Source organism: Crinia signifera, chromosome 19 (genome assembly GCF_055691185.1).
Source record: "Crinia signifera chromosome 19, ASM5569118v1, whole genome shotgun sequence".
Taxonomy (NCBI): domain Eukaryota; kingdom Metazoa; phylum Chordata; class Amphibia; order Anura; family Myobatrachidae; genus Crinia; species Crinia signifera.
In genome coordinates, this window is record NC_139226.1 from 59849781 (window position 1) to 59873682 (window position 23902).

The 23902-nt window shown below is 44.0% G+C and overlaps 1 protein-coding gene across 2 annotated transcripts in view; it reads left to right on the plus strand.

The window, feature by feature from the left end:
* PTPRH (protein tyrosine phosphatase receptor type H) overlaps positions 1 to 23902 on the plus strand; it is a 173079-nt gene that overhangs the window by 118724 nt on the left and 30453 nt on the right. For both annotated transcript variants that reach the window (XM_083162648.1, XM_083162649.1), the window contains 6 exons: positions 4385 to 4648; positions 8539 to 8802; positions 15225 to 15491; positions 16966 to 17232; positions 20985 to 21257; positions 23144 to 23455. In XM_083162648.1, coding sequence (XP_083018774.1) covers positions 4385 to 4648; positions 8539 to 8802; positions 15225 to 15491; positions 16966 to 17232; positions 20985 to 21257; positions 23144 to 23455 — 1647 coding nt within the window. The remainder of the gene's footprint in view (positions 1 to 4384; positions 4649 to 8538; positions 8803 to 15224; positions 15492 to 16965; positions 17233 to 20984; positions 21258 to 23143; positions 23456 to 23902) is intronic.

A 23902-nucleotide genomic window follows, 5' to 3' on the forward strand; every position in this document is an offset into this window, starting at 1 on the left:
AAAAATGTAATTTTTCTTTTTCACTGCCCACTTGTATCAAAATTGGTGAAACCCCTGGGGGTTTGAAATGTACACTATACCCCTAGATGAATTCCCTGAGGGGTGTAGTTTGCAAAATGGGGTGACTTGTGGGGGGGTTCCACTGTATTGGTGCTTGGGGGGTCTTGCTAATGCGACATAGCACCCACCAAAATTCCACCAGAATCTGAGCTGCAAAATCCAAAAATCACTCCTTCCCTTCTGAGTCCTGCCATGCACCCAACTGGTATTTTTTGGTCACATGTGAGGCATTGCCGTACTCGGGAGAAATTGGGGCACATATTTTGGGGTGCTTTTTCTCCTTCATACCTTCTGAAAATGAAAAATTGTGAGCCAGAACTGCATTTTTGTGTAAAAAAATGTAATTTTTCATTTTCACTGCCCACTTGTATCAAAATTGGTGAAACCCCTGGGGGTTTGAAATGTACACTATACCCCTAGATGAATTCCCTGAGGGGTGTACTTTGCAAAATGGGGTGACTTGTGGGGGGGTTCCACTGTATTGGTGCAACATAGCACCCACCATTCATTCCACCAGAATCTGTGCTGCAAAATCCAAAAATCACTCCTTCCCTTCTGAGTCCTGCCATGCACCCAACTGGTATTTTTTGGTCACATGTGAGGCATTGCCGTACTCGGGAGAAATTGGGGCACAGATTTTGGGGTGATTTTTCTCCTTCATACCTTCTGAAAATGAAAAATTTTGAGCCAGAACTGCATTTTTGTGTAAAAAAATGTAATTTTTCATTTTCACTGCCCACTTTTATCAAAATTGGTGAAACCCCTGGGGGTTTGAAATGTACACTATACCCCTAGATGAATTCCCTGAGGGGTGTAGTTTGCAAAATGGGGTGACTTGTGGGGGGGTTCCACTGTATTGGTGCTTGGGGGGTCTTGCTAATGCGACATAGCACCCACCAAAATTCCACCAGAATCTGAGCTGCAAAATCCAAAAATCACTCCTTCCCTTTTGAGTCCTGCCATGCACCCAACTGGTATTTTTTGGTCACATGTGAGGCATTGCTGTACTCGGGAGAAATTGGGGCACAGATTTTGGGGTGCTTTTTCTCCTTCATACCTTCTGAAAATGTCAAATTTGGAGCCAGAACTGCATTTTTGTGTAAAAAAAATAATTTTTCATTTTCACTGCCCAGTTGTACCACAATTGGTGAAACCCCTGCGGGTTTGAAATGTACACTATACCCCTAGCTGAATTCCCTGAGGGGTGTAGTTTGCAAAATGGGGTCACTTGTGGGGGGGTTCCTAACTTTTAGCATGTTATGGTGCCTAGAAACCTACATGGTGCCTAAAAAATAATCTCATAAAAAGGAGGCTCCAAAATCAAGTAGGTGCTCCTTCTATTATGAAGCCTGTGGTTTGGTCACCGTGCACACTAGGGCCACATATAGGATATTTATGAAAACAAAAGAATTGGGGGAATCAATTTTTAGTCACATTTCTCTAGTAAAATGTACTGTGTTCCTTAGAAAAATGTATTAAAATTGCAAATCTGCAAAAAAAAAGAAATTTTGAAATTTCACCTACACTTTGTTTTAATTCCTGTGAAACACCTAAAGGGTTAACAAACTTCCAAAATGCTGTTTTGAATACTGTGAGGGGTGCAGTTTTTGAAATGGCATCATTTATGGGGGTGTCTCACATACAAGTCCCTCAAAGTCACATCAGAACTGAACTGGTCCCTAAAAAAATCAGTGTTTGAAATTTTCTTGAAAATTTGAGAATTTGCTATTCATATTGTAAGCCTCCTAGTGTCCCGAAAAATTAAAAGGAAGTTGAAATAATGATGTCAACATAAAGTAGACATATGGTCTATGTTAGTTATTCACTATTTTGAGTGGTAAGATTATTTGTCTCACAAGCAGAAAATTTAACATTTTGCAAATCGCTAAATTTTCCATTTTTTCACGATATTTTGGTATTTTTCACAAAAAAACACAGACTGTATCGACGAAAATTTACCACTAACTTGAAGTACAATGTGTCACGAAAAAACAATCTCAAAATCACTGGGATAAGTAAAAGCAAAAAAAAGTTATCCCCACTTAAGTGAGACATGTCAGAATTGAAAAAAAGGGCTCTGTCAGGAAGGCAAAAACAGGCTCTGTCAGGAAGGGGTTAACAGCAGTATTACTGGACTTATGCAGGAGTACCAATGGACTTTAACATCAGTGCCATTGGACTTAACGGCAGAACCACTGTGCTTTCACTGGACTTATACGGCTGTCGGCTGTACCACTGAACTTAAAGGCATTACCACTGGACATAACTGCAGAAACACTGGACTTATACAGCAGTAACACTGGACTTATACGGCAATAACACTGGACTTATACGGCAGTAACACTGGACTTCTACGGCAGTAACACTGGACTTAACGGCAGTAACACTGGACTTATACGGCAGTAACACTGGACTTATACGGCAATAACACTGGACTTATACGGCAGTAACACTGGACTTATACGGCAGTAACACTGGACTTAACGGCAGTAACACTGGACTTATACGGCAGTAACACTGGACTTAACGGCAGTAACACTGGACTTAACGGCAGTAACACTGGACTTAATGGCAGTAACACTGGACTTATATGGCTGTCCCACTGCACTTAATGGCAGTACTGGACTTAACGGCAATAACACTGGACTTAAAGGCAGAAACACTGGACTTATACGGCAGTAACATTGGACTTAATGGCAGTAACACTGGACTTATATGGCTGTCCTACTGCACTTAATGGCAGTACTGGACTTAATGGCAGTAACACTGGACTTAACAGCAGTACCACTGGACTGTCCTTGGACTTACTGTATACAGCTGTCTGCTGTACTACTGGACTTAATGGCAGCACCCCTGGATTGATATGGCAGATTTAGCAGTACCCCATGAATTATACGGTACACCTGGCTTACCCCTAGAATGATACTGCACCCGTGGACTGATACGGCACATTTAACAGCCCTTGCAGTAAAAAAATAAAATTATTTTAATAAAAAAAGGGCAAGTGTGGGGGGGGGGGCGCACCTATGGACTGATATGGCACACTGGGCAGCACAGCTGGACTGATATGGGACACTAGGCAGCATAGCTGGACTGATATGGGACACAGGGCAGCACAGCTGGACTGATATGGCACACTGGGCAGCACAGCTGGACTGATATGGGACACTGGGCAGCACAGCTGGACTGATATGGCACAATGGAAAGCACATCTGGACTGATAGGGGACACTGGGCAGCACAGCTGGACTGATAGGGGACACAGGGCAGCACAGCTGGACGGATATGGCACACTGGGCAGCACAGCTGGATGGATATGGCACGCTGGGCAGCACAGCTGGGCTGAAATGGCACGCTGGGCAGCACAGCTGGACTGATATGGCACACTGGGCAGCACAGCTGGACTGATAGGGGACACTGGGCAGCACAGCTGGACTGATAGGGGACACAGGGCAGCACAGCTGGACGGATAGGGCACACTGGGCCGCACACCTGGACTGATAGCAGGCAGCCCTGCAGTAAAAATGAAAAACTTTTTTCTTCAGAGAGCCCCTTCTTTGTACCCACAGCAGTCCCATATTGCAGCCCCCCTTAGTAGTGTCCCCATAATAGTACCCTATACCTAGTAGTTTCCATCACAGTAGTTCCCCCTTAGTAGTTGCACCTGGCCATTAATATAGCTTCCCGCTCATTAGTTCCCCCTTACTAGATGTACTTAGTTTTTCCCATGATAGTTTACTTTTTCCCCGTCAGCAGACCCCAAGTTATGCAGCCCGTTAGTTCCCCCGTTTGTTTGTCCCCTGTAGCGTAACCCTCTGCAGACAGCACGGACACATCCGTGCTGTCACACTTTCACATGCAGAATGAAGATGGCGCCAGAAGCCAGGACTTATATAGACTTCCGGTCTTGCGAGAATCCGATGCGGACATTTTCGCCTCATTTTCCATTCGGATTATCGGCAGGATTTACACGAACGGCTCGAGAATGCGTCGGATCAGGTAAGTTCGGGGGTTTATTATGAATTCTCTTTTATTTATTAACATTCTCTTATATAGCGCAGCATATTCCATTGCATTTTACAATAGGAGACCGTGATAAAACAAACTGGGTATTTACAGACAGTCAAAGTTATGAGGACCCGGCTCGCCAGTTTACAATCTATAGGCGAGAACATATATAATTACTGTAATGGGCATAATGGTGCAAAAGATGGCAGCCTCAAAAAACCTGTTTATGACAAAATATGATACAATATTTCAATTCCTGTTGGTGTGTGTAAATATATAGAATATGTTTGACATATCCTGTATTTTTGTCTCCTTAGTGCCATCCATTGTCTCTGGCTTCAATGTCTCTTCTTTTGGGATGAATGATGTAAATCTTACTTGGACAATTCCTAATGATACTAACAGGGCAACATACACCTACACAGTGCTATATGAGCCAGGCAATGGGAATATCAACAATATAAAAACCAACTATCAACAGGTGACTGGGCTGTTACCAGGAGTAAACTACATCTTCACCATCTACACTGTGACCTCAGATGGAGTACGGAGCGCTGCAGTACAGGAAACACAGACTACAAGTAAGTTCATGTTTTTTTTTCTTTTATTTATTTATTTTTTACAAATTGACATACTATAATGCCTTGAAAGATGGATGCGATGAAGCAGTGGACGCCGAGGATCGCCGATGGACACCCGGGGACCAGGTGAGTATGAAAAAAACAAAACGTATCCAAAATCTGGAATAATCTCCTATCAGAAATGCTCCTGCTCATGAGCATTTCGGATAAGGGATACTCTGCCTGTACCATTATACATGTCACACCATACTGTAGAGCCCCTTATATGTGTTGCCCTATAGTAGAGACGCTTATGCATATTACAACACAGAAGAGCCCCTTTGCACATCATGCCATGGTAGAGCTCCTTTTACATTATATGCCAGTTTGAGCCCCTCCATATCTTTACTCTTCCTATTCTTCCGCACCCCCCCTCCCCCCCCCTCCCCCCTGTCCGTTTCAGGGCAGCTATGTTGCTTACTCTTTTGTGCCTTTCTACAGAATAACACAAACAAGATCTGTGCTCCCCTGGAAGTCCTTTTTTTTTTTAGCAAGAATCCAACCAGCCTCTTCTGCATTAGCACAGATTACACAAGAGGGATTATTATTATCCTTTTATTAGAAACTCAGCGGCTAAATAAAACTCATGGTTTGGGGCAGTACGGACGGTGTAATGGTTAGCATTACTGCCTCACAGCACTGAGGTCATGGGTTCGATTCCCGTGCAGAGTTTGTATATTCTCCCCGTACTTGCATGGCTTTCCTCCGGGTACTCAGATTTCCTCCCACAATCCAAAAATATACTGGTAGGTTAATTGGCTCCCAACAAATTAACCCTAGAATGTCTGTGCGTGCGTGTACATGTGGTAGGGAATATAGATTGTAAGCTCCACTGGGGCAGGGACTGATGTGAATGTTCAATGTACAGCGCTGCGGAATATGTATGCGCTATATAAGAAACTGATAATAAATAATAAATAAATAATGGTTGAAATCCAGTTACCGATCATTTAAAAACCAATGTATCCCACTTCTATCCCAATCATAACAGTACAATAGAGTGTGGGAAATGTGAAATGACTGGTTTATTAAAACAACAATACAAATCCTTGCTAGCAAGCATAACGTGAGCACCCAGCTCAGAGCCAGCCTCTACTGGAAACAAAGGGGCTGATTCAGGTTGTCTCGCTAGGCAGCATACAAATGGGCCACAACCCCATTTGCTGCCTAGTGAGCCCTTAAATACCGCTGCCGCCAGGCCGAATGCCCCCCTCACTGAATTCCCTCAGTACCATGCTAGGTACGTGAACACATTTGCTTGCTTGCGGCCAAAGGAGAGATAAATCATTTGATGGTCATTGAAGATCTAATGATTTCTCTCCCCTTCGGTAATAAGTCTATACTGATTTTTTTTTCCGTCGCTGTTCGACGAAGATGGGGTGGGGGTGCTGACGTCATGTGACATCAGCCGACCACCATAAGCAGGCATCGCCACACTTGCTTCTACAGGGGAACGCTCAGCATTTTAATGGGGACGCCCATAAGACACTGGGAGGGAACACCCCCGGCCTCCCCCCCCCCCGCAGCGAAGGTTCGGCGAGTGTGCAACTAACCAAAGTCATCCGGTTCCGAGATTTGCACATGTGCAGAAATGCGCATGTGCAAACCCCGACCACTGCGGCTGGGGACAAATTCAGATTACAACGAGCTATCCTGAATTGGGCCCAAAGTGTTTTGAATTGAAATAAAATATTAATATTGGAAAACGACCCTGCAATGTGAAAACGACCCTGCAATGGTCCCGTAGTGTTACCCAGAAGTGGTGGTCTGTAGTAATAAAATGTCTTGATTTATATTCCCCTTTTCATTGCATTTATTATAAGAGTTGAACTGTGAATGCAACTGAGAATCATCTGTGTCCCTGCACCTGGGAGAAGTGTGTTGTGGACATGTAGATGGTATTGCGGGCAATTCAGAGTGATCTCTTGCACCAAGGATTGGTCTGCTGTAATTGCATGCTGCTGCTGATGGTGGCTACTTTACCAAGTACAGTAGATGGGGAAGGATGAGATGAATGTCGAGGTGTGGCCAAGTGCATTTATTTCAAAGCAGGAAATTTGCTGTGATTGCAGTGGTCAACATTACCTTGATACTCTTGAACAGGCCAAAATAACACCTCTCAATATTTAGAACAAGGCAGGAGGGACCCCGAGCATGGTGCAGGCATGTGCCTGAAATTTTGGGGCGTGGCTTAGCGGACAGGGGGTGTGGCCACAAATGTGTCACAAACGCTAGGCCATGACCCCATTTTCGCTGCTGTGGAGGCATGGACATGCCCCTAGGCACCTCTGTCTCCGGAAAGCAGAGCAGCGAGTACTGTAGCAGGGGGCGAGTCCCAACTGCCTTCCCCCACTTGGGACACTGCCGGCCCGGGTGGGATGCAGGACCGTCCCAAAAAAACTAGATGGTCCCGTGAAAATCAGGACAGTTGGGAGGTATGCCAAAATGTATTTTAATAACATTGTAGATAACCTATGGCAGGGTTGGGGAACCTTACCCTGACCGACGGCATTTTCCAAGATATGGGAAATCTGTGCATAAGTTCCTCTCATCTCTGGATTTCCCAAAGCTTACTGTCATATTATTGACAGGTGGTCACCAGATATTGGGCCTGATTCATATGCTACTCTGATACTTTAGCAATTGAGCAATTTTTGCTGGTCTGCGCAAAGTATGCCTGTGTCCCAGCTGCAATGTGCCCCCATGGCGATTGAATTGAAATTGTTAATGCATTGCTAATTCATTTGCTTGTGAATGACATGAAGCCATCTGTCTTCTGAAGGATAATTGGAGTGATGACAAAAAGTGCAGCCGTGGTCAGGGGTATTCGGGCAAAGGTTCAAGCACCAGCAGCAACTCAGTCATGGCGCCAGTGCTGTGCGGACACTCTGTACACTCACTCAGGGAGTCATTGTTTTTATGATCTGCATCCGATGCTGTGCACAGTTGCGGACAGCTGCGGTGGCTGTGGCATGCCTCTCAATACAAGCTGTGCGGCTGTTAAATTTGCAATCAGGCCCAGTTACTACTAAGGGGGCATATTTCCAGTCACGTCTAGCTTATTTCTAGTCCATTTTTTATACAGTGCGTCTCAGTCACAACTGCACTGTGCGTATAGTATACATAGTGCAAGTCATGCACAGTAGCAAACGATCACTCATCTCTGTGACCATTGGCACAGATATTAACAAGTATTTCTGCAGCGCAAGTCACACTGGGGCCAATTCAGCATGGATCGCTAATTTCAGAAAACGCGAAACAAGCATTTATCGCCCGACTGCGCGCACGCAGCGTTCACATCGCTCAAATTGCAAATGCAAATACTTCGTGATCGCAATACATTCACAATTTGAGTTTGTGGACGGAAACATGGTGTTTTCTGGATGTTTGGAAAAACGGAGGTGTGCCCAGACGTTTATATAGACTTCCGGTCTTGCGAGAATCCGATGCGGACATTTTGGCCTCATTTTCCATTCGGATTATCGGCGGGATTTACACGAACGGCTCGAGAATGCATCGGATCAGGTAAGTTCGGGGGTTTATTATGAATTCTCTTTTATTTATTAACATTTTCTTATATAGCGCAGCATATTCCATTGCATTTTACAATAGGAGACCGTGATAAAACAAACTGGGTATTTACAGACAGTCAAAGTTATGAGGGCCCTGCTCTCCAGTTTACAGTCTATAGGCGAGAACATATATAAGTACTGTAATGGGCATAAGGGTGCAAAAGATGGCAGCCTCAAAAAACCTGTTTATGACAAAATATGATACAATATTTCAATTCCTGTTGGTGTGTGTAAATATATAGAATATGTTTGACATATCCTGTATTTTTGTCTCCTTAGTACCATCCTTTGTCTCTGGCTTCAATGTCTCTTCATTTGGGATGAATGATGTAAATCTTACTTGGACAATTCCTAATGATACTAACAGGGCAACATACACCTACACAGTGCTATATGAGCCTGGCAATGGGAATATCAACAATATAAAAACCAACTATCAACAGGTGACTGGGCTGTCACCAGGAGTAAACTACAACTTCACCATCTACACTGTGACCTCAGATGGAGTACGGAGCGCTGCAGTACAGGAAACACAGACTACAAGTAAGTTCATGTTTTTTTTTTATTTTATTTTATTTTTTTTACAAATTGACATACTATAATGCCTTGAAAGATGGATGCGATGAAGCAGTGGACGCCGAGGATCGCCGATGGACACCCGTGGACCAGGTGAGTATGAAAAAAACAAAACGTATCCAAAATCTGGAATAATCTCCTATCAGAAATGCTCCTGCTCATGAGCATTTCGGATAAGGGATACTCTGCCTGTACCATTATACATGTCACACCATACAGTAGAGCCCCTTATATGTGTTGCCCTATAGTAGAGACGCTTATGCATATTACACCACAGAAGAGCCCCTTTGCACATCATGCCATGGTAGAGCCCCTTTTACATTATATGCCAGTTTGAGCCCCTCCATATCTTTCCTCTTCCTATTCTTCCGCACCCCCCCCCCCCTCCCCCCTGTCCGTTTCAGGGCAGCTATGTTGCTTACTCTTTTGTGACTTTCTACAGAATACACAAACAAGATCTGTGCTCCCCTGGAAGTCCTTTTTTAGCAAGAATCCAACCAGCCTCTTCTGCATTAGCACAGATTACACAAGAGGGATTATTATTATCCTTTTATTAGAAACTCAGCGGCTACATAAAACTCATGGTTTGGGGCAGTACGGACGGTGTAATGGTTAGCATTACTGCCTCACAGCACTGAGGTCATGGGTTCGATTCCCACCACGGACCTAACTGTGCGGAGTTTGTATATTCTCCCTGTACTTGTGTGGGTTTACTCCGGGTGCTCCGGTTTCCTCCCACAATCCAAAAATATACTGGTAGGTCAATTGGCTCCCAACAAATTAACCCTAGAATGTCTGTGCGTGCGTGTACATGTGGTAGGGAATATAGATTGTAAGCTCCACTGGGGCAGGGACTGATGTGAATGTTCGATGTACAGCGCTGCGGAATATGTATGCGCTATATAAGAAACTGATAATAAATAATAAATAAATAATGGTTGAAATCCATCATTTAAAAACCAATGTATTCCACTTCTATCAATCAATCAATCAATCAATCAATCAATCAATCATAACAGTACAATAGAGTGTGGAAAATGTGAAATAACTGGTTTATTAAAACAACAATACAAATCCTTGCTAGCAAGCATAACGTGAGCACCCAGCTCAGAGCCAGCCTCTACTGGAAACAAAGGGGCTGATTCAGGTTGTCTCGCTAGGCAGCATACAAATGGGCCACAACCCCATTTGCTGCCTAGTGAGCCCTTAAATACCGCTGCCGCCAGGCCGAATGCCCCCCTCACTGAATCCCCTCAGTACCATGCTAAGTACGTGAACACATTCGCTTGCTTGCGGCCAAAGGAGAGATAAATCATTTGATGGTCATTGAAGATCTAATGATTTCTCTCCCCTTCGGTAATAAGTCTATACTGACTTTTATTTCCATCGCTGTTCGACGAAGATGGGGTGGGGGTGCTGACGTCATGTGACATCAGCCGACCACCATAAGTAGGCATCGCCACACTTGCTTCTACAGGGGAACGCTCAGCATTTTAATGGGGACGCCCATAAGACACTGGAAGGGAACACCCCCGGCCTTCCCCCCCCCGCAGCGAAGGTTCGGCGAGTGTGCAACTAACCAAAGTCATCCGGTTCCGAGATTTGCACATGTGCAGAAATGCGCATGTGCAAACCCGGACCACTGCGGCTGGGGACAAATTCAGATTACAACGAGCTATCCTGAATTGGGCCCAAAGTGTTTTAAATTGAAATAAAATATTAATATTGGAATGCAAAGTGAAAACGACCCTGCAATGGTCCCGTAGTGTTACCCAGAAGTGGTGGTCTGTAGTAATAAAATGTCTTGATTTATATTCCCCTTTTCATTGCATTTATTATAAGAGTTGAACTGTGAATGCAACTGAGAATCATCTGTGTCCCTGCACCTGGGAGAAGTGTGTTGTGGACATGTAGATGGTATTGCGGGCAATTCAGAGTGATCTCTTGCACCAAGGATTGGTCTGCTGTAATTGCATGCTGCTGCTGATGGTGGCTACTTTACCAAGTACAGTAGATGGGGAAGGATGAGATGAATGTCGAGGTGTGGCCAAGTGCATTTATTTCAAAGCTGGAAATTTGCTGCGATTGCAGTGGTCAACATTACCTTGATACTCTTGAACAGGCCAAAATAACACCTCTCAATATTTAGAACAAGGCAGGAGGGACCCCGAGCATGGCGCAGGCATGTGCCTGAAATTTGGGGGCGTGGCTTAGCGGACAGGGGGTGTGGCTAGGCCATGACCCCATTTTCGCTGCTGTGGAGGCATGGACATGCCCCCAGGCACCTCTGTCTCCGGAAAGCAGAGCAGCGAGTACTGTAGCAGGGGGCGAGTCCCAACTGCCTTCCCCCACACGGGACACTGCCGGCCCAGGTGGGATGCAGGACCGTCCCAAAAAAACTAGATGGTCCCGTGAAAATCAGGACAGTTGGGAGGTATGCCAAAATGTATTTTAATAACATTGTAGATAACCTATGGCAGGGTTGGGGAACCTTACCCTGACCGACGGCATTTTCCAAGATATGGGAAATCTGTGCATAAGTTCCTCTCATCTCTGGATTTCCCAAAGCTTACTGTCATATTATTGACAGGTGGTCACCAGATATTGGGCCGGATTCATATGCTACTCTGATACTTTAGCAATTGAGCAATTTTTGCTGGTCTGCGCAAAGTATGCCTGTGTCCCAGCTGCAATGTGCCCCCATGGCGCTTGAATTGAAATTGTTAATGCATTGCTAATTCATTTGCTTGTGAATGACATGAAGCCATCTGTCTTCTGAAGGATAATTGGAGTGATGACAAAAAGTGCAGCCGTGGTCAGGGGTATTCGGGCCAAGGTTCAAGCACCAGCAGCAGCTCAGTCATGGCGCCAGTGCTGTGCGGACACTCTGTACACTCACTCAGGGAGTCATTGTTTTTATGATCTGCATCCGATGCTGTGCACAGTTGCGGACAGCTGCGGTGGCTGTGGCATGCCTCTCAATACAAGTTGTGCGGCTGTTAAATTTGCAATCAGGCCCAGTTACTACTAAGGGGGCATATTTCCAGTCACGTCTAGCTTATTTCTAGTCCATTTTTTATACAGTGCGTCTCAGTCACAACTGCACTGTGCGTATAGTATACATAGTGCAAGTCATGCACAGTAGCAAACGATCACTCATCTCTGTGACCATCGGCACAGATATTAACAAATATTTCTGCAGCGCAAGTGACACTGGGGCCAATTCAGCATGGATCGCTAATTTCAGAAAACGCGAAACGAGCATTTATCACCCGACTGCGCGCACGCAGCGTTCACATCTCTCAAATTGCAAATGCAAATACTTTGTGATCGCAATACATTCGCAATTTGAGTTTGTGGACGGAAACATGGCGTTTTCTGGACGTTTGGAAAAACGGAGGTGTGCCCAGACGTTTTTAGGGTAGGACTCTGATGTCAGCGCTGACCACTTCCAGCCTGTCTCTTAGTGGAAGTACTCTCCAATGTTGTGGGATTTGCAAATGCACCCTGATCAGCGATGCATCCGCAATGTATTTGTAGTTTTGCAAGGTGCCTTTATTCTCTCTTTATGGGTGGTGGCTTTTCGCTATATAGCGATCCAACCTTAATTAGGTCCTCGGTCTGGTGATAACAGGTGATCAACAGATAACACTGGTCAAATAAAAAAAAATTCTGATTCTCTGGGGGAAATTTACTAATATGAATTCGTAAAAAATAGGTGTATTCGTAGGCAGAAACGTCTGGAGACTCATGGAGACGCATAGCTCAGCCAATCAGGGCTCAGCTATGTGTATCCATGGAGACGCATCATTCAATCACGCTCTCAGCCTGCGACAGAAGCTGTTAGCTCCACCGGAGAAAGCCGGTTCAGCCCGTTGACAGTGCGGGCTGACCGGCTATGCTGCAGAGAGACCAGCGCTGGATCCTGGATCGGTAAGTATGTGGGTGTAAAAGTGAGGTGTGTGGATGTGTATGTCATAAAGTTACACTTCTCTGTGTGTGTGTTTCTTTTAACATTCTTTTTACAGGTGGACTACAAGTTCCAGCGGGCCCATTAATGCCCCGCATGCTGGGACTTGTGGTTCTCCAAGTCCCAGCCTGCGGGGGAGGTCTGCTGGTACTTGTAGTTCTCCTGTATAAAGCAATGTTAGGATTGAAAGATTTAATCCTATCAGGCCGGCGTCCGCTGGCCAGGGACGCCGGTAACAGCCCCGGGCTTCAGCCCTGGATGGGTGAAGCCTGGGGGGGGACCCCTTTATTGGGGGGTCCCCACTCCTCCAGGTACCCCGTCCAAGGCTGACCAGCCACGGTGCTCATGGTACGGCCGTAAAAAGTGTCCCCCGGCTGTGGCATGACACTGCTAGCTGTTGGAACCCGGTGCTGGTTTCAAAATACGGGGGACCGACAGTTTTTTTGTCCCCCGTATTTTTGAAACCAGGACCGGTCCAAGAGTCCGGGGCTGGTTTCAGAAATACGGGGGACCTCTATGCTTTTTGTACCCCGTATTTTTGGAACCAGGTCCGGCTCAATGAGCCCTAGGCTGGTTATGTACAGGAGGGGGACCTCACGCCTTTTTTTTTTTTTTTAATCACAGAATCGCACATTTTACCAAAATCGCACCTTTTCATGACTAAAAAATCGCACTTTTTCATGTCTAAAATCGCCCTATATCGCACTTTATCGCACTTTTCATGCCGGAATACTCACCTCATTAAATATGCGAATTCGCTTAAAAAATTCGATTTTAAAAGACGGCGATATAGGGCGATTTGAGAAAAATCGCATTTTCACAAAAACAGTAAACCCACTAAATCTCGCCCCAGATCTTCCATAGAGGACCTGGGTGAGTAGGATTTCCTTCCACAGGTCCCCCATGGATTTCTTCGGACCCTGGACCGGACTATGACACGAACGCCGCCGACATGGACATCGACATGGAGCCGAATGCCGACATGGATCCGGACCAGGACAAGGCACCGGAACAAGACCCTGGGACCTACCTACGGGATCAAGATAGGTAAGTATCAGTATGTGTGTAATGTATGTATTAAAGTTTTATTTTTCTTATGTGTCAGTGTTTACTTAACTATTTTTATTACTGTGGAACTACAAGACCCAGCGGGACCTTTAATGCCCCGCAGACTGGGACTTGTGGTTCTCCAAGTCCCAGCTTGCGGGGGAGGCTTGCTGGGACTCATAGTTCCACAGTTTTAAACAATAGTTTATTCTTTTTTTACACCATTTTATCATCCCGGTGACCACAGCCCAGGGTCACCGGGGACAGCACCAGGCTTCAGCCTGGTCAGGTAAGTCCTGGAGGGGGGGGGCCCACTCCCCCAGGGCCCCTGGCCAGGCTGACTGGTCGGTAGGGCTGAATGCTTTGGCCGGCGGGTCTCTTATAAAAAGTCTCCCCCGGCTGTGGCATTACCCTGCTGGCTGGACCCCTACTCATTTTGTCCCCCGAATTTTGGGAACCAGCCCCGGACCTGGAGCCTGGGGCTGGTTGTTAAAAATCAGGGAACCCCTATTTGTCGGGTTCCCTGATTTTTAATTACCGGCCCCGGCTCTGTCAGCCTGGTGCTGGTTGCGGCTGGGGGGGGGACCCCACGCAGTTTATTTATTTATTTTTCTCTTTTTTTTTTACACCTTGCAGCCTGCATGGATCTGACTGATCCGTGCAGACTGCCTCCACAAATTCGTATTAGCGGCCATATATACGGCCGTTAATACGAATGGATACGCCATCGGAGGGTTACAAAGCAGTCATATTTGACTGCTTTGTAAATCCCCCTCCGGAACACGACTTGGCATATGACGTATGCAGTCGTAGCCATTCGTATTAAGAATACGAATGCAACTTTTTGCATTCGTATTCTTAGTAAATTTCCCCCTCTGTTTCAAATATAACCAAAAACTTTGTTTATTTTTGAAAAACTTTGCTTTTGTCCCTTTTACAATGATCAATAAATATAAAAGTATTTGAATGACCATATAAGGAGAAATGTGTTTTATTAAGTAAGGGAGGGGACATGCAGGGGGTGGGGGGGACCAAATGGTATTCTGACCCTCATTACACGCAAGCAAAATATGCTAATGTTGCAGGAGGCGTCTAAGGACTAAAGACACCTACTGTCGGTATCCCAGATCTGAGTGCTGGGTCTGCAGATGCAACATCGGACCACCATCGCAATCAGTTTCAGTGGTTGAAATATTGGACTTCTGATTAAGCCTAAGGCTAGTTATATTGTCTGTCTCATCTGCGCGCTAGGCTTCGAACGCATGCAGGTTTCACCCAGCCCCAATATCCGTATATGACTGTTTCACCTCCTGTTGGTGCGTACAAGTATACTTAAATATAGCTTAACAGTTCTGTATTTTTGTCACCTTAGGACCATCCAGTGTCTCTGCCTTCAATGTCGCCGCTGTTGCGATGACTTATGTAAATCTTAGTTGGACGGTTCCTAACGATAATCACAGCACAACATACACCTACACAGTGCTATATAAGCCAGGTAATGGGAATATCTCCGGTATAACAACCAGCTCTGAACAGGTGACTGGGCTGTCACCAGGAGAAAGCTACACCTTCACCATCTACACTGTGACCTCAGATGGAGTACAGAGCGCTACAGTACAGGAAACACAGACAACAACAAGTAAGGGTTTTAAAATCTTTATCAGAAAATCACAAAAATGTAACTGCACAATTTTCCAATGTGTATGTGCTATATATATGAAATGTATGAAGTCAAACACTCTGTTTCTATGAAGAATTGGCACATTATTAAATCTTTTTCCTATGAACTGTCCTCTTGATCCCAAAAATGGACATCTCAAATACTAGAAAGCCAAAAGTTCACAAATACAATGTGAAAGGTTATTTAATTATGAGTAAACTCGAGAAGATGGGGAAATGTTTTCTACAGTACCTTTTATGTGGCAAACTTAAGATGGTGTTGACCACAGGCATACTAACACATACCCTCCAACTGTACCGTTTTAGCCGGTACAGTACCGTTTTTTAATGGCCTGTATCGGCTAAAATAAACTGTACCGATTGTACCGTTTTTTTAAACATCAGCTCTGGCTGACTGAGGGACTCTGGGAGATGTAGTCTTTAACACCGCCGACTGCTCCCCACGGAGAGCGTGGGGGAGTGGCCGTCCAGAACTACATCTCCCAGGGTGCACGGCGAAGGTACATAGCAGCCCCGCCTCCCCCTGCTCAGATGGAGACAAGTCACAGTGTACTATGTGGCCAAGAGGATTTCTCTCCCAACACCGCACTCAGCAGCCGCCGCCGAGTTCAAAGAGTGGGTGCGCGTGACGTCAGCAGCGGGCGGTCCAATGTGCAACAGCATGGGGAACCCGGCAGGCAGCGGGGGATTACAGCGGCCAATCTTCTGTCAAGATCCTGCACAGCTGGCGGGACTGACTACTCCCGGTAGGGACAGCCAGGGCAGCATTTATTTTAAAATGGGACACTTAAAGAAATTGGTATGATATGTAATGGAAGAGTTGAGGCCATGCCCCATTTACCCATGGCTACGCCCCTCTGTCTATGGCCACACATCCCTGTACCGATTGTCGTGTTGAAAATGTTGGAGGGTATGCTAACAATGTCACAATTATTGCAAATACCAGAGGGCTCAGTGGCCCGACGGGCTGATGCAGGGTTACTGGCCAAGCAGCTTTACCTCCTGGTGCTATCCTGGGGGGGGGGGGGTGGTGGGGGAGTGACGCAGCACAGGCAGTTGGGGATTCCCCACTAGGTACATGCTGAGTGTGGGGGGAGGGGGGGGGGGGCACAGTGGCACGGCATGCTTACTTGTAGAGGTTAGTTTTGCTTTGGCAGTCAGAGGCCCTAACATGAAGTGATGTGATGGAGCTGACTGATTATGTTGTGCCTAGGGGAAGTGCTTATACTGTATATGAATGTTCCTTTAAATAGCAGCATTAAAACCTAGGAAAAGGTTACTAAGCCTGACACTCAAGGGCACTACCAGCCCTGTTCTTACAATATTGTATATGACAATAGTACTGCTTTACTTCCTGTATTTGGTAGTGTACATACAAATATATATTATATACTACAGTATAGCTTAATAATCATGTATGTTTGTTTCCTTAGAACCATCCAGTGTCTCTGGCTTCAGTGTCTCTGATGTCGGGGTGACTTATGTAAATCTTAGTTGGATAGTTCCTAACGACAACCACAGCACAACATACACCTACACAGTGCTATATCAGCCAGATAATGGGAATATCACAGGTATAACAACCAGCTATGTAGATGTGACTGGGCTGTCACCAGGAGAAAGCTACAACTTCACCATCTACACTGTGACCTCAGATAGAGTGCAGAGCACTGCAGTACAGGAAGCACAGACTACAACAAGTAAGTTGAAGATTTTATACTATCAATTTTTAAGTTTATTTTTGCAAATGAAGAGGTGGATATTACACTTACTGTACATAACATTGTTATATTTCTGATGCTTGTATTTTTTTTCCAAAATATTTTATTGAAACATTCCAAATAGTATACAATTAAGACATACAGATGGAGCCACGCTTGTTCATATGGCCGGCACACCAGAGCGTTTCATCTCGGCCCGCAGTTCATAGAGAATAGGACACGCATGAGTGTGAGAGGCTCGCGTATCCCCATCTAGGTGAACGGTGCACTGAGACGGATAACTATGCTGCGCGGGCCGTATGAACAATCAGGCTCCATCTGCATCGGGTTTTTGAATGTCTGTATTTTGGAAGGGGTATCAGATATACAGCAAAAAAAAACAGAAATGACCCGGGTTAAAGTCCCAAGTCCACAAGTCCAAGTCTTCTTGAGGGGCACAATGTAATAGCAGATCATATTAATAATTATTTCTGCTCAGTATTCACTGCTGAAAGAGAGGGGAAGGGGCCACATTAAGTTAAGTATAGTCAGAAAACTGAGGGAGAAACTAGTACATTTACAGAGGAGAAAGTCCTCACAGAACTCTCAAAACTGAAAGTGGATAAATCAATGGGGCCAGATGGGATACATCCAAGTATACTAAAAGAGCTTAAAGGGGAGCTGGTAAAACCAATAACAGAATTATTCAACCAGTCACTAGCTACTGGAGTAATCCCAGAGGACTGAAAACAGTGTATGTAGTCCCACTGCACAAAAGTGGAAGCAAGGAAGAAGTAAGCAACTATCGACCAGTGAGCCTTACATCAGTAGTAGGGAAATTGATGGAAACACTCTTAAAACAAAGAGTTGTAGAGTATCTCAAAACCAGCAATTTACAGGATCCAAAACAGCATGGGTTCACTGGGGGAAGATCATGTCAAACAAATCTTATTGACTTTTTTGACTGGGTGACTAAAGTAATAGATCAAGGTGGTGCTGTAGATGTAGCTTATCTAGACTAAGGCTTTTGACACTGTCCCACATCGCAGACTGTTAAATAAACTTAAAAGCTTGGGATTGGATTCTAAGATTGTTGAATGGATAAGATCGTGGTTGCAGGACAGAAAACAGAGAGTTGTAGTAAACGGAGTACAGTCAAAGTAGGGAAAGGTTACAAGGGGAGTACCCCAGGGATCTGTAGTTGGACCAGTGCTTTTTATTATCTTTACTGTTGATATTGCAAATGGAATTGAGGGTAAAATGTGCCTTTTTTCAGATGACACAAATGTATGCAACAGGGTAGACACACCAGGAGGGGTACAACAAATGATTGATGATCTACAGTAGGTAGATTACAGGAATGGTCAAGAGCATGGTAACTACAGTTTAATGCCAAAAAATGCAAAATCATGCACTCAGGTCTCAAAAATCCAAAGACTAAATATAGTATAAATGGCACTATATTGGAAACTACTGAGAAAGAGAGGGATCTAGGTGTCACTATTTCAGGGGACTTAAAGGCAGGTAGGCGATGTAACAAAGCAATGAAGAAGGCAAGTCAGATGCTTGGTTGCATAGGGAGAGGAATCAGCAGTAGAAAGAGAGAAGTAATAATGCCACTGTATAGGTCATTGGTACGACCTCATCTAGAGTACTGTGTTCAGTTCTGGAGGCCGTATCTCCAGAAGGATATAAATACATTAGAGACTGTACAAAGAAGGGCAACTAAAATGATGCATGGCCTACATCACAAAACTTACCAGGAAAAAGTAAAAGATCTTAATACGTATAGTTTAGAGCAGAGAAGGGAAAGGGGGGACATGATAGAAACTTTCAACTATATCAAGGGTTTTAACAAGGTACAGGTAGGATACATTCTTCACAGGAAGAGGAGCAGCAGAACAAGAGGACATACACTGAAACTAGAGGGAGGAAGATTCAGGAGAAATTTGAGGGAGAATTACTTCACAGATAGAGTAGTGGATAAGTGGAATAGCCTCCCATCAGAGGTGGTAGAGGCAAATACATTAGTACAATTTAAACATGCTTGGGCTAGGCATATTGATATCTTTACAAAAAAAAATAAGGATCAAATATGGTTTGAGGTAACATTTTAAAAAAAGGGGCAGACTAGATGGGCCAAGTGGTTCTTATCGGCCGTCAAATTCTATATTTCACAACTCTGCTTTGTACCAAGAGTTTTCAAGGGTGCAAACGGGGTCACCTGTAATGTTAATGCATCTATCCCAGGTTTATTAACCTGGGTCAGGAGAAAGGTGTCTGGGAGCATCTTTTACCCTCCTACTGACCCTACTGAATAATATGAATAAAATCACCCCTTTAAAAATATAGAAAATTGAATGGGCCCACCCCAAGAATTACCAGGGTTTTTGGTGTAGTGTGAATGGTGCACTACAGACAGACCCAAGAATTCCTGGCTTGATTGAGTCTGGTTGTACCCATGACTAAGAGGTGTCAGCAGCAGGCTGCGGTGATGCTACGTAAAGCTGAGGGTATTATAGGGCTGGTCCTTGTAAGTGACTTCCATGCGATCCATCCCTCTCAGCTAACAGGACCCAGTAGGGAAGTGCTACTGTACCGACGCAGATGGCGGCGTCTGGTTTACCTTCCACAAACGCAAATCCTGGAAGCCAGCTCAGCAAGAAAAAGACTGTGAATTGCTCCAGGAGATAATATAAGCCTGTCTGGCAGAGGGAGACATGGAACTGGCCCAGCAGGAACTTTCACACTCTTCCATTGGCCCAATCTGTGTAACGCACCAGCCAATCAGCTGTTTTTGAAATATGACAGTTTGGAGTTGATTGGCCAGTGCATTATCTCCTTCCACTTTATCTCCATTTCATCTACAGTTTATCTCTTTGCCAGGCTTAATACATCTCATTGGCCTATTAATTAGATATTTATATTTACACATGATTAAGTCAAATATCAAATGATATTTATTATAATCTCTCAAGGTCTCTCAAGGTCTCTCCCATTTCCAACTTGCATGGCTGCAGGGGGATGAGACAGAGAGGGGATCGTGGCGGGAGAGTTTAAAAATAAATTGGAGACTGCAGATATTCCCAGCTGTAGCCAAACTAGGGATGTGCACCGGATGTTTTTCGGGGTTTGTGATTTGGATCGAAAAAAATCATAAGAACAGCTAATCCTAAACTATGAAGAAATATACACCCTATTTATCTAAAATTTGTTTTTATTACAATTTATTGCCTAATGGTTAACATATGCCAAAACATTGTTGCTTCAGTAAGATGTAATGATGCACTATAATGATGACTAGCCTATCCCTCTTCCTCCTAACCTCTATTGCTCCTCCTATCCTGCCTACCCTACCCCTCCATCTGTTCCCATCCGTTCCTACTTATCCTATTGTTTTTCATTCGTCCACCTTTTAGTCTGTTAACTCTTATGAGTAGGGCCCTCCTTCCTCATGTACTCACCCTACCTCTTTACCTCACCAGTGCTCCTGCCCTGTTCTTTCCTTCCTCTTCTTCATCTTCAGTCTCCTTGACAATTTCGACACCTACTTCAGAACTGATGCTGATTTTAGTTCTACCAGCTATGCCCCTATTTATGATGTATTTTATCAACACACCCTGTACGTTACCTTGTCATTTTTTTTTTTGTTTGCTATGTACAGCGCTGCGGACACTTTGTGGCGCCTTATAAATAAACGTACTACTTCTACTACTACTACTAGAATTTCTTGATTTTCATTTTTGTTTCAGTACCAAATACCCCTAACAATCTAATTGGAGTTACTTCTGGAGTTTCTGAACTAATTATAAATTGGACAGCACCAGGAGATCCAAATAATAGCAAATACAATTACCAAGTGACATGGAGTAACATTCAGACTCAAACACAACAACAAATAATTACCATTAATGACACCAGATTTACCATCAAGAACCTTCCTCCGGGAAATCTCTACAGTGTAACAGTGTCGTCTGTCATCAGTAACAGAAGAAGTGCTGAGAGTCTCATAAATCTTCGAACCAGTAAGAACATTGCAGCTAATTTTTGACTATGCTTATATATTACTGTACTAGCGAGCCTGCTCAAAGCAAATGCTAGTAGATTTAGTTTCACTTGCTTCCAACAGATGGTAGTGTTTCAAAGTCACAGAGACACTAGACACACACACACACACACATATATATATTCCTGATGAAGGTTGAAATAAACCGAAACGTAGAATTCAGCACTTGTTTTGTGTATTATTGATTCTATTATACCTTGGAGTGCCGCTCATTACTACCTGACTACACAATTGATTGGAGAAGGCACCGGGTTAAGCTGAAACTGAATAAGAGACAGGAGTGCCGGGCATACAGCAACAATATATATATATATATATATATATAGTAAGTAAAAGAATGTGGGCGCTCCAATAGTGTTTTACCACCTTTAAAATTATATTTTTATTTGATAAAAAACAGAACAAACTGATTGTGTCTCGTACCGCAAGCTGCGGCTATCACCTGCCGCTAGTTTATACAGCAAAGAATGAGTACACAGCACCCAGAAGACATTGGAGAGGTTACACTCTTCTCCATTACAGCTTCACAGACACACGATCACAATGACACTAGGCCACACTAGCGTAAGGGCTGATGAAGTCCGGAGTGACGAAACGCATAGGGGCATGGCCTAGCGTCACCACTGCACATATTAAAGATCCTACAAGTACTGTAGGCTTCAAATCCCTGACCAAGATGGCTTCCAACCCATTTACTGCACAGGTGCAATGCCATCTTGTCACTGTGTTAGATTGCCACAGTGAGACAGGCCCACTTAACTCCTGGAGACCCAACTCCTGGAGACCCTGTTGGTTGGGATCGCGACTGTTGAGCAGTTGAACAGTCGGGATACTGACAGTCGGGATCCCAACTGTCCGCAAGTCATTCGGCACCCCCATCTTATTGCAGCACCAAATACTGCTAGAGGGAATCTTCTTCTGGCATTTTTAATGGATATTTTGAGGATCTCTCACAGCAACTTTGGCACTTAGGGTTTAATAAAAAGGTTTGCTTGGCATTTTTCACACCTAATTTGACAAATTCCCTTGGCACTTAAAGGGTTAATATGAGTTTATTTGAAGGCTAAACCAAATGGCACTTTAAATCTAGCTAATACTTAAACATGACGTCAGAAAAATATATTGGGACATATGCAATAGCCTAGGATTTCAAAGCACAGGTACAATGGACAGAATGTACAGAATGCAATAGCCATACATTGTTGGCTATTACATTTGGACAAATATATTTTGCACAACTTTACATTTAAGCATTATTTTGACTACAACGAACACTGTACTACATACTTGTCTACTTTTGAAAACTAGCTTCAGGGAGATCATAGTTGGTAGTAGATTTTTGCACAGCGCCCCATAGAGGGGGCATGTCATGCAACACCCACAGGGCGTGTCTAGTTCCATATATGGAGAGACTGTGAAAAAAGATTGTGAACGTGGCACCTAGAAGCGTGGCTGTGTACTGCTACATCTGAGAGGAATATTTTATAATGACATATCCAAATGTAGATGAGCCCCAAAGAAGTTAGTATGAGCTACTATACTTGGTAAAGTGCTGGGAAATGGCGCTGATGATTCAATGTAAATGTATCTGTCCCTCATTCCTTTTTTCCCCAAAAATGTAACAGTGTAATGTGGGCTGGGTGACATGAGGGAGATTACTAGACTAATGAGGGAGAGAGGGAGATTACTGCTATTTCTGAGAGTCTCCCAGATAATGCAGGAGGGTAGGTAACTATGCTGTACTATAGACACAAACATGTTTCATTCATTTATACGGTTAATTAATAATGGTTCACGTTTTTAGTAAATAACTTTTTATTTTATTTTTTTCTTCTTTGTTTTTAGACCCAGTAGCTGCTACGAATGTGACAGTCATTAACATAACTAACACGGTAGCCACCCTGCAGTGGAGTCTCCCTAATTATAACAACAGCTATCAGAGTGGGTATATTATTCAGTACCAAACAAAAGGAGGATCATCGCAGAACATAAGCACCAATCAGACCACTTACGTCCTGCAGAATCTGATACCTGGAAATCTATACAATTTCACAGTAATAACTGTTGCAAGTGCTGCATTTTCTGGAAGAAGTCGTCGCTCAATTTCACCTGACATAATAACATATAGCACTGGAACAGGTGTACAAGATGAGACAGGTATGACACTAAAGGGAAGATTTACTAACAAGTGATATTCTTGTTATCACTCAATACGAATGTAAAATGGTTCTCCAGTCAATCGGCTCCTAACTGTGTTTGAAAAATAACTGATTGGCTGGAGAACCATTTAACATTCATAATGAATAATAACAAGATGTCATTCGTTGTTATATCTGCCCCTCAGCTCGTTACTTTCCTGACCACTATCTGTGTCATAAGTCTATGAAGCATGAAGAGGTAAATTTACTAAAGTGTGAGTTTTAAGAAGTGAGAGATGTTGCCTATGGCAACCAGATTCTAGCTTTTATCCTCTAGAAAGTGCTAGATAAATGAGTAGAATCTGTTTGGTTGCTATGGGCAACATCTCACTTCTAACAACTCACACTTTAGTAAATTTACCCTGAGTTGGTCTGTGCTCGGAGAGAATTTTAGATGCAGTATTTA